The sequence below is a fragment of the Mustela erminea genome, chromosome 5 (genome assembly GCF_009829155.1).
Source record: "Mustela erminea isolate mMusErm1 chromosome 5, mMusErm1.Pri, whole genome shotgun sequence".
NCBI lineage: Eukaryota > Metazoa > Chordata > Mammalia > Carnivora > Mustelidae > Mustela > Mustela erminea.
In genome coordinates, this window is record NC_045618.1 from 48,614,225 (window position 1) to 48,626,391 (window position 12,167).

At 41.3% G+C, this 12,167-nt stretch overlaps 1 protein-coding gene across 7 annotated transcripts in view; it reads left to right on the forward strand.

Moving 5' to 3' along the window:
* Positions 1-12,167, forward strand: part of MAP2K5 (mitogen-activated protein kinase kinase 5) — a 256,630-nt gene that overhangs the window by 146,747 nt on the left and 97,716 nt on the right. For all 7 annotated transcript variants that reach the window (XR_004285719.1, XM_032342996.1, XM_032342997.1 and 4 more), the window contains exon 16: positions 938-1,009. Coding sequence is in view for 6 of the 7 variants with exons in the window: in XM_032342996.1 (XP_032198887.1) it covers positions 938-1,009 (72 nt within the window). In the remaining variant the exon portion in view is untranslated. The remainder of the gene's footprint in view (positions 1-937; positions 1,010-12,167) is intronic.

Consider the following 12,167-nt stretch of genomic DNA (forward strand, 5'->3'; position numbering starts at 1 on the left):
CATGGGTTACGATCCCAAGCCTCCCATGTCCAGCTGTGTAACCTTCAACGACTATTGCGCCTCCATGAGACTTCGGTTTCTCTTATTCGTGTGCTCCTGCGTTCATTCAAAAGATTGCTGCGAAGTACGATACTGAATGCTAGATCCTGGAGGGATGGAGACACCAGGCTGCACCCACTTCACTAAGGAACTATTCCTATTGAAGTATTGAGTGTGCCTGTGGTGGCTTTCTAGACCGCATATTGGTACATGTCTTGCATGGAGGACCATTTGTCCCAGATGGACCTTTCATACTGTTCCTTGGTTTCTATCAAAAGAAACCCTGATAAATGGAATAAAATGTTGAACCATAGGTGAATCTGGGCAAAGGAAATCGTGATTTTTTTTTTCTTTTTAGCTTTACAGCTTTCTTATAAGTTTGAAACTATTTCCAAATGAAAAGTTAAAAATTAAAAATAATAGAATCCCTAGTTATCCAGACCCATCTCTCAAAAGTGCGTGTAAGTGATAACATTATATAATGTTGTATAGTTTGTCACTTCACAGCTGAGACCACTGAATCTGGAGGGATTGGACCTGGATCCAAGTGTCCGCTCATTTCCCAGCTGAGCACTTGGCCAATCTGAGCCTCCATTTTCACCAATCCAAACCTCCATTTTCTTTATCTGTAAAATAGAGGTAATAAAGTTCTCCTCACAGGAACTTTGTAAGGACTCAGTGAGATGATTATCTATCCATATTACCTCTATTGTTTCTGTATGTTACCTCTGTAATACACCTACACCGACACACACACACGCACACACATGCACATACACGAAATTGTTTTGTGCTTCATAAGGTGCCACAAAATGTTGGTGGCTCCCTGCCTTAGTGATTTCGTGTTAGTGTTTCCTGGAGTAGCTCTATTAACTCACCAGCTTCTGTTTTCTTACAGCCCGAAAGAATTTCAGGGGAGCAGTATGGAATCCATTCCGATGTCTGGAGTTTAGGGATCTCTTTTATGGAGGTATGTCGTTTGCAAATAGCTGCTTCTGTGTATATCAGGAATAATATAGTATCAGGAAGAATGAAGATTTTGGAAAAAATAAATAAATAAATGGCCCTCCAGTGTGTTATGTGTATGTGTACACCAAGTTTAACTCTAAAGTCCTTTTGATATCTTTGAATGGCTTGTGAACAGACTATTCTGAGGTGCTGTTTCTTATACATCACCTATATAAAACTTTCTTGGAGAGCTTCTTAAAAATAAAGGTTCCCAGAGTCCCTCTATGACTAAATCCCAGAGCAGATCTGTGTAATGGTGACCTTGGTAGAATGCATATATGACTCCCAGAGGTGATTAAAGAGTACGGCCCTACTCATTTGGATGTATAAGTTCTATATGTTTAGAAAGAAAAAAAACACCTTTCTCCAATATAGTCATTTCATGTGTTGGGGAATGGGGCATGATATGACCTGGACGAGGATGAAGAGTATGTATTCAGCACAGTTTTAGTGTCTTGACTGTTTATATATCTATACTTAGAATGGACTTCATCTTAGTGTGCTATGTGTAACCCCACTAGAACTCTGTGCTAAGGTTTCTTGACAATGACTCTTGATGTGTAAGGAAAAATAGAGAGTTTCCATTAGAAGGACGTCTGGCTGAATTATACTAGTATAGAATCTGACACTCACCAGTACTTCAAGGGGCGCCTGGGTGGCTCAGTGGGTTAAAGCCTCTGCCTTCGGCTCAGGTCATGATCCCAGGGTCCTGGGATCGAGCCCCGCATCGGGCTGTCCGCTCCGCGGATAGCCTGCTTCCTCCTCTCTCTCTTTCTACCTGCCTCTCTGCCTACTTGTGATCTCTGTCTGTCAAATAAATAAATAAATAAAATCTTTAAAAAAAAAAAAGAATTGTTTCTCACATACATTGACTCAGAGAAAGGAGGGCTTTTTAAAAAGTAGAAAGGATTCCTTAAATAAGATCACGAGTAGAGTTGCAGTCATGATTTTATCACCATTTTGGGGGTTAAGTACTTTCTCTGGGACTTTTGTAATGCATGAATGCAATTGAATTTATAAGGAAATATCTTTAAACTCAATTCACCTGCACTATAGAAAGCAAAAATAAAATAGTCAGTGTTTGTTAAACCATATTCTTCTGCTTCCTCACAGAAGAGAATCTAAGAGGAAATATAATAATGTATGCATCAGCTGAGAGGTTAGCAATAATTTCAGACAGAAGCTCAGAACACAGTTTCCCAGCAGAGTCCTGAAGGGCGTGGTCAGGTAACTTGTTTCAGAGGAAACTAGCACTTTTGACTTGTGGAGCTCAGGCCTTTGCTGTTATGTAAATTCCCTTTGCATATTTAAATCATTGTCATTGAATGCATTTAATAAATGATCAGATGGAATGTAGAACATTTGAGAAGTATGTGGTGTAGAGATAAGAGTCCCAGATTGGGAATGAAAGACAGAGCAGTTTCACCTTCGCTGCTGGTTTTTTCTTTTCTTTTTTTCTTTTTTTTTTTTTTTAAATTAACAAATAAGGTATTATTAGCCCCAGGGGTACAGGTCTGTGAATGGTCAGGCTTACACACTTCACAGCACTCACCATAGCATATACCCTCCCCAGTGTCCATAACCTAACCACCCTCTCCATATCCCCCTCCCCCAGGCAACTCTTAGTTTGTTTTGTGAAATTAAGAATCTCTTATGGTTTGTCTCCCTCCCAATCCCATCTTGTTTCATTTTTTTCCTTCCCTACCCCCCAAACCGCCCACTTTGCCTCTGAAATTCCTCATATCAGGGAGATCTTATGATAATTGTCTTTCTCTGATTGACTTACTTCGCTCAGCCTAATACCCTCTAGTTCCATCCACGTCATTGCAAGTGGCAAGATTTCATTTCTTTTGATTGCTGCATAGTATTCCATTGTATATATATACCACATCTTCTTGATCCATTCATCTGTTGATGGACATCTAGGTTCTTTTCATAGTTTGGCTATTGTGGACATTGCTGCTGTAAATGTTCAGGTACACATGTCCCTTCATATCACTACATTTGTATCTTTAGGGTAAATACCTAGTAGTGCAATTGCTGGGTCATAAGGTAGCTCTATTTTCAACTTTTTGAGGAACGTCCATGCTGTTTTCCAGAGTGGCTGCACCAGCTTGCATTCCCACCAACAGTGTAGGAGGGTTCCCCCTTCTTGCTGCTGGTTTTCTAGGTGTCTTATGCAAGCCGCTGTCCCTCACTGGGCCTCATTTCTTCCTCTGTAAGATAATGATCTCTAAGCCCCTTTCCAGACTAATATTCTATGACTCTGAACAGTCTGTTATCTTTCTTTAACTTTCTGCATCAACTCCAGAGCTGAGCGACTTGGACAATGATAGACCCTGGCGTGATATAATGTGAGGCACAGAGCAGGACCACGAGAGAGCATAACTAATAGATTTAAGATTTAGAACACATATAAAGATCCATTGTTCTTTCCTTCCCCACTCATTTTGAGCTCCCGCAATGCCTGTTGGATGGACAATGGGAATATGGTGACGAAAGGACACTCCAGTCTTGACTCCCATGAAGTAGGGCATGAGGAGGACAGAAAGCAGAAGGATAACTAAACATATAACCTATCAGGTGGAGGCAAGTCCTATGGACAATGGGAATATGGTGACGAAAGGACACTCCAGTCTTGACTCCCATGAAGTAGGGCATGAGGAGGACAGAAAGCAGAAGGATAACTAAACATATAACCTATCAGGTGGAGGCAAGTCCTACTGATAAAGTAACCTTTGAGCAGAAACTTGGATGATACGAAAGGAGAGAGCCATAAGGCAACAGCAAAAAAACAGAGGCGCTAAGCTGGAGTGTGTTTGGCACATTTAAGGAAAGCAGAGAGACCAAGATGAGTGTAGTGGAGTTAGTAAGGGGAAAAAATGGGAAAAAACACATTCAGAGAGATAGCCGGAGATTAGTTCATATACTGTCTTATAGGACATGGTAAGGACTTTGGATTTTACTCTGAGGGGAAATGATTGAATTATATTTTCAAAAGATCATTGAGTGCTCTCTGGAGCACGGATTATAGAAGGACAAGCATGGAAACGAGATCAGTTAAGGTAGGTAGGCGGTAAGTAGATTGGTAGATTTCCAGTACGTAGAACATACTTACGTTTGCATACTGCAACACATGTCTGCCAGTATTTCGGTAAATGCTAGGGACGCAAAGATTTAAAAAGACGCTGTTTACAGTGTAAAGAGGAAGTTTGCCTTTGGTGTATTTGGAGTTTGGTCAATCGTGTTCTTTTATCCCCGGAGGTAAACAACTGAATGGTCTCCAGAAGACTGAAGAAAACGGTCTTGTTGAAATTGTAAGATTGAGGAGGGTTAAGGTATAGGGAGCTGTGTAAGAAATTGTCACAGTTAGTCTAGGACACCTATGTATTGGCTCCTGGGGTGAAGAGGAGAGCACATGAGGACAGACGGTTGAGAGTGAGAGCCAGGAAGGGTTAGGTATTTTAATGCTCCCTGTGTTTAGAGACAGTTGGTGAGGAGGCCATGTTCTGTGAGAAGGAGGAGGTAATGTCGGTACAGGGTGTAAGGTGCGGTCTGATTATGATCATCGAGAGGGGTTGGTTGTTGCATGATGTTCAACTAAGTGCTTTCAGGGGGAACTGTGTGTTTGCAGCCCTTGTCTGTTAGGAGCCATGACCCACCAGACAAGCAAGTGACGGCATATGGCCAAACGCAAGGGGTGAACCAGTAAGCCACTAGAGAACAGTGTAAGGCCCCGGGCGTGTGCTTTATACCAAATTCATTTAGGGCACAAAGTGACACAAAATAAGTGATAGGGAAGGGAACCCAGAGGTTTTGAGTCCCTAGATGAGGAAAATGGGAGTAATTCAGTGATGAAGAGAACGCCAAGGTGCTTTTTCCCTAGGGATGGATGTAAGGAGACTATTACCTGCAGAGTGTAGGGAAGTTAGTCCACAAAGAGCACTTTGTTTTCACCTAGGTCTGCTTGGGGTAAAGGTGGCAAACCCTGTTTAAAATCACACTCGAGAGAAGAGTAAATCTCAATAGCATTTTAAAATTCTGAATAACAAATTGTGTTTTGAAACATAGTCAACATCATCAAAGAATTGCTTCTCTTCTGTTTATCCTCACTTTAAAAAAAAACAAGACTCCCTTGTTAGGTGTATGCCCTGAAGAGTAAAAACTTTACTTCATTCAGTGATTACTATTAAAGCACTTTGCTAGGCCTTGGAGAGTGGGGGCACACAGAGCTTTTGATAAAGAAGAGAGACTCCCTAAAGCCAAACAAGACAGCGTGCCAGTATTTTCAGTAAAGCTGTTTCCAGAGGACCCTGAGTCCCGGGGAGAGGCGGGGTTTCTTAAAGGAGTGGACAGTTGAGCTGGGTTGGTCTTGAAGAGAGTTTGCCACTGGGAGGAAGAAGGAAAAGAGGGAAGAGCCCCTCCTCATCGCCCAGCACATTCTAAGGTGGATCTCTGTGAACCTTTCAGGACAGATCTCTTGTCAGAGCTGCAGGGTCTGCCCTGGGCCATTTCACTACCTGTGAAGGTACCTTCCTCAGGGTGTTTTGAGGGTACTGGTGGTAAAGAAGCAAATGGGATGAAAATACAGGAAACTGAGCAAAGGAATCTTTCTGAAATTACACAAGAACCAAACAGACAAAATGGGAACGAGAGTTTTCCATCCCTTATACCTCTGCTAGCATCCCTGCCCCCTGCAAATCCCATAAACTCTCAGCCCTTCCCTGAGGTTTGGTGATACAGGAATCAGAAGTGGCCTTCATTATTTTAAACTCCTTAAATAGCGAGGTTCACCTTTGCTTGCCTTCTCCGTACTGCTCTCCCCTCGTTAATGTGCTGTCACAGTCCCTGTGGGGGTCATAACAAGGCCTCTCGCACACTCGTTCATAAAAGATGATGCTACATGCCACTAAAAATGTGCCATTAAAAAAGTCACAGGCAGGTACATTTGTGCCTTAAGCAAAGAATCTTTAATATCAGACTATCTTTCATCCAGGGTCAGAACTGCCCCGTCTCCTCTGTGTTCAGCATCCCTGGGGGATACGATGGGTCTCCTCCAGGATTTTGTCAGCTGTATGTCGTATTTGGAGTTGGCAGAAGTCACATAAACGTGGAGATTACCCTTAAGAAGGGAAAAAAATGGGATTATTCAGCTTCACTAGAGCATGGCAGTTTTACTAGTTGAGAAGAATTTAGCCGCTCTCTATGTTTTTTGTTTATGGTTTTCAACTCAGATCTTTAAATTCTTTAAATGTGTTGTAGTTCTCCTCTTGTGGGTTAGTTAGGAAACCAAATAAAGGCATCGCAGTATGTGGGGTTTGTGTGGGCTCACTTCGTAACGGGAAAAAAAATCCATATAGAATCGCACTTCTTCCTTGAAGCTTCATGACAAAAATCACTGTAGAAATGCAAAAAAAAAAAAAAAACCAAAAAAACAGAGGGAGAAGAAGAAGAAGAAGAAAAGAAAAAAAGTAAGACCCACTAACAAAGGTACAAAATTCCTGAACTAAAACTAGGACAAACCAGGAGGACTAATCCTGCTTCCAAGAATATTTGACTCTTCTAGAAAGCTCACAATGATTCCATCAACTCAGTGGCTTTTAGGACACTTCACCCTGGCACTTGCCATTTGAAACTTCAGGGCTAAACTTTAAAAAATGAAAATTAGCACATAGTAAGAGATTTGTTTACCAAGTTTGATGATGTTATTTAATCCTTAGGGAAGAGGAGTGAATGAAACATTTTAGGGCACCATTTCTTGGTTTCACAGGCAGCTCTGTGTGTATCTCTCCTCCTACAGAATAGCTTGAGGAGAAAAGCCCCACTGTTGTTTTCACTAATTAGTTATTCCATTCATATTCTTGCGTCATTTAAGCCATGACCTGTTTGCAAAAGCTGGCTTTTTCAAGTTGGCCCTTCTTGGGTCAGAAAAGGAAGACCACATACACTGTCTTCCGGCCTTTCATTTGCAGTACCCGGACCAATGCATGCACATTTAAAAAGGCACCAGGCCAGTCCTGTAATGTTCTTATTGTCCCTGAGTATGCTCTACAAGTACATGTTCTGGTCTGTGATTCTATCTGGCGGGTTGTTATAAACCTTATTAAGGTTGGTGGTGAATAATCTTCTGACAGGTTTTTCTGCAGGAGTCAGACTGAAAGCCCATCTCTAACACATGCATTTTGCTCTTTTCACTTGGGTCCTCGCTCTTTCTGCCTTTGTTTGCCTCCTCTCTCTGCCAGTCTCTTGAGTCTGAGGCATAGAACAATCTGGCTCAATGTGCTTGGTTAATTGGAGTGTCATCTAGTCCTCTGAGACCCCTCTTCAGCGTGATCCCTGTTTTATTGAAGTGGTTTGAATGATGTGTTAAATGATGAAAGCGAGGTCTATGGCTTAGAAAAACGTCTCCAGATAGGTGAAGAACATGTTCAGAGAGCCACACAAGGTCATTGTCATCAAAGTAACACCATCTTCTGAAGGTTTTCATGAGTTCTATTGTTTCAACAAAGAGTTAGAGTTTTTCTTATGAGTTTTAGAATCACCTTTACCAAGTTAAAAATAAACCCATGGAATACTATGCTGTTCACTACATAGAATATAATTTTTTTCATCTTCGCAAGATACAGTTTAAATACCCATCCTTCCTGACACCTGCTCTGACCTCTTCAGCAAAAAATAATACCTTTTTCTGACCTTTATCTGCATCTTCCTTATGGCATCTGCCTTTTCCACTTTGTGCTATAATAATTTATAGGCATTTCAGAGTTCCTTGGATCAACATTCAAATCTGATACTCCCAAAACCTCTTACACTCAGTAGCACAATTCCACTGCCCCTACGTGGGCACTCAAGAAATCTTTTTGGCTCAGTTTTTTCATATTTTTGTAATAATTTTAAAGCCACATCTGAGAGTAAAGATCAGAGTTTGAAGCTTGATGGAGCCTTTAACATAAGCACGCATAAGTGTTTGCTGAATAGATCACAAATGTTTTGCAGGTAGAGAAGGGTTTTTTTCTTTTGCCAGAGGATAGACCTAGACTCAGATTCCACCTCTGTCAGTATAAACTGTAGGTCCTTGGATAAGTCACTGAGTCTCTGGGCTTCAGGGTCCTCATCTTTAGATGGAAGCTCTACTTCAGAGCTTCTGGACAAAGGTCACAATGAAAAAAATTAAGCCATCAACCCCTCTCTTTAAGAGGAATTACCTCTTGAAATATTTCTATTTAGTTCCAAAAGGCCACTAATTTGGTTAAAGCATGGAACACAGAACATGCCATACCTTCCACTTTCACTTCAGTCTCCACTAAAAATAACCATAAAGGGATTTTTTTTTAAAGATTTTTTTTTATTTATTTATTTGACAGAGAGAGATCACAAGTAGGCAGAGAGGCAGGCAGAGAGAGAGGAGGAAGCAGGCTCCCTGCTGAGCAGAGAGCCCGATGCGGGACTCGATCCCAGGACCCTGAGATCATGACCTGAGCCGAAGGCAGCGGTTTAACCCACTGAGCCACCCAGGTGCCCCCATAAAGGGATTAAAAAAAAAAAAAAGTACTTCCATGAAGACAAAGCAAAAGGGAAAGGGAGACTACTGCAACCAGATTTTGGGTGTGGGGAGACAGATGGACAGTGGCAAACAACCTAGCAGCACTGAGAATGCTGAAATCCTAAGCTAGCTGTAAAGAAGGTAACAAGCACCCCAATTCCTGTAGAACATTGAAAAGCTCAGGAATTGGTGATACGAGTTATCTGGAACTAGACATGAAGGTGGGACCAAAGAAAAGAGAATTAGTTGAAAGCCCATTTGAAAGCATGTAAGCCATTTGACCCACAGTCTTCTCATAACTCAGCCTGTGTGCACAGTCAACACTCCTCAGCTCAACACAGGAAGGTAGAGGTCTTTTGGGGGAAGAGTTAAATCAGTGGTATGTGGCAAGGTAGAAGACTGTGTCTCGCTGAGGAATGGAGGCATTACGTGGATGGTAAATGTTGAGACCTCTCAGCCTTCCTGTCACACCCTGTTCCTAGGATGCTGGCAGCCAAGATTACTTTTCGGGTGGAAGAGACTCTCTCTCTAAGGAAATCGGACCAAGAAGTCTTAAAGATCCAGACACTGGGGGGTTCATGTTACATCATGTTACGTCAGTCAACAGGTTTCACCAATGAGCACAGTGTTTCCAGCCAGATTTTTAGGGCTTACTCTTGGTGAGGCATGTGAGGAAGGCCTTTAGGACAGAGACCTAAAATAACTGGCAGGAGGTGGGGTGGGGGGAGAAGCAGCTTGGAGGGCCTTGGAAACTATGCAGTGAAGAAGAATTCCGATGAACTCTTATAGTATTCTCAGAGGGGTAAGAGAAAATACTGCATTCAGGAAACAAGAACAGGCTGACGTAACAAAGGATCTTTCAAAGAATAACAGAGAAATGAAAATTCAAGAACCAGGTGAGGAAGTCTAATGTGAAAAACAGAAGTTTTAAGAAGAAAGAGTAGAGGAAACAGAGGAGAAGAAACTACCAAAGAAAATGATTTTATAACAAGAGAAATATTTATATGTTGTTGGAGATTACCCTCCTCTTGAGTATTCCTACAGCAAAAAAGCAAAAAACAAAACTTTTTTTCTAAACGACATGTCAGTGGTTTTGCCCAGAGAAGCAGAGTTTTTACTGGGGAATGGTACAATTTTTGAATTTTCTATAGACATGTACAGTAGAATTTTACCCAAGCATAGAAAGTGAAAGTAGTTGGGGGCACCTGGGTGGCAGTCAGTTAAATGTCTGACTCTTGGATTTGGCAGTCATGAGATCGAACCCCACACCCAACTCTGCTAGTGGGGAGTTTGCTTCAGACTCTCTCTCCCTCTGCAAGCCCCCTCTCTAAAATAAATAAATATTTTTTAAAAAAATAAATATTTTTTCTAAAAATATTCTCTAAAATAAATAAATATTTTTTTAAAAAAAGTAAAAATTGTTGGATAGAACCACCGTGTTTTATGGAAATGTTAAAACCTGTGAATATATCCCATTTGTAACACCCTGGCTTTATGTGTGTATATTTTTTACTGGATGCTGGATAAGACTCATTAGATACCAAGAAAATGAAATGTAATCTTCTCCATTTACAAGCCAACATGGAAAACTATGTGAAATGAAAACAAAAGTATTGAGAAAGTGGCATAGACCACTCAGCCCAATACCTTTGACAGAAACTTCTGGAGAAGTTGGTGAAGAGTAGGTAATTTTCATTCTGTGTTAAGATTTTCAGATTCAAGGGCTGCCATCCTAATTCTTGAACTCTTAAAATGCTCAGACTTCGGATTAGCCAGATACGTTGGCACCGCTACTTGTAATTGGTGTGATTTTGGTAGTCATTTTGCTACTCCAAGTGTCACTTTCTTATCTGTGAAATGAAGATAACTTTAGAATTCATCCATTCCTCAAATATTTGTTGAGCACCTTTTATGTTCCACACACTTTGCGAAGTGCTGAGGATACACTCGTAAATAAAACAGGCGTGTTTCCTTGTTGAGCCTACAGCGTGAAGGGGGCAGGCGAGAAATAGTAGTGTACTCCTCTTTTGAAAGCAGGAACTTTCAGTATCCTAGGCTCTTCTCTAAACACTTCCATTTAATAATAACCACCCCATAAAGTGACTTTGAGAGTAAGCTTCTGTTTGAAATAACATCCTCATCTATGTATTGGGTGGTTTTGCCAAGTGACGAGAATTATGGAGTATTATCCAGAACTGATTCCTGCCCCTAAATATATGTAAGAACCCAACCCTGCCCCCACCCCCTACATAAACCACACGGAGACACAGCTGTCTCTAGTGGTCTCCAGCTGCGGCTTTGTTTGCTTTTCTAGCCCTTGGTGATTATGAACCTGGTCTGAGGGGTGACGGATGGCTCTGGATACCCTATGAGCAGCTGCTGTTAGCTTCTCTAGACCATAAAACTTAGCATTTGGTGTGCTCCACTCAAATACTGGTATTTTCTCCTCTCCCCTTTTTACAATTATCATCAAGAACATGAGTGGAGGTTGAGTCTTAGTCATATGTTCGGTCTGCTGCTCCATCTAGTGAAACATCTTACCTGTTGATCAGAAGTTTCTTCTGAAATCCATCAGAAGGCAAAAGGATCAAAGCAAAGGGTCCAGACAACAAGGAAATTTCAGTGGCAGACTGTATAGGAAAGTGGGCAGGAGTGTGGTCTGGAGTTCTGTCATGGGCCTCCTTCCCTTCCGTTGAAGAATGTTGAGAAAAAGAGCATGTAACAGTATCCGTCACTCATTCCCCTGCTCCTACTCCCCCTTCTGTAATTCTCTCTTAAGTTAATATTTCCATTGTCATTTTTTAAATCTGAAACATTCTGCAACTTACTGCAAAAAGGAGCTGTTAAAATGACCTTTGGGAGATGATGGATTGACTAGTTCGGTCGGCTGCAAGGTTTGTGAAGGGATCCAGCTGTCTCAGATTACCATGCCTAAATGTGCATTTTCCAAGGTTGTCAGTGATCACAGTGAATGTGCAAATGGCAGACGAAGTGAGTGTTTCCCGCTGAATGAGGCATTGTTGAGCTCGCTTTGTGCTCAGAGCTGTCTGAACAACCGTGAGATTGACAAAACAAGATGGAACAGGTGCTAGCAGTCCCAGCTAAGTGTTTTATTATTTTGATGGATTTCAGACTGATTTTCAAGTTTTTCCGACAGCACATGTCCAAATGCAAACACACACAATTTGGACTTTTAAAAAAGCATTAAGTCAACAAAGTCTTCATGTGAAGAATAAATTAAAAGAAGCCAAAGCAAGCATTTGACAACCCATATTCAGATGTTTGAAGGATTGTCAGTGGAAAAGAAGGAAGCTGGTGTTCAGTGACTGGCAGGCTGAACGTTCTGAAGCTAACGTGACCAAAAAAAAAAAAAGTCCACGGTTTTCTATTCAATATAAGGGAGAAAATTCTAATAGGTAGATCCCTACATCCATCCTACTCCACAGCGGAATCGTCCCCTTTACGAATAAAAATGCCCCATTTACCTAGTAACTGAATAACCACATGCCATGTCTTAAGTTTTTGTTTTGTTTGTCTCTCAAGAAGAAATGCTTTGTAGAAGAAACAGGGATGAGGT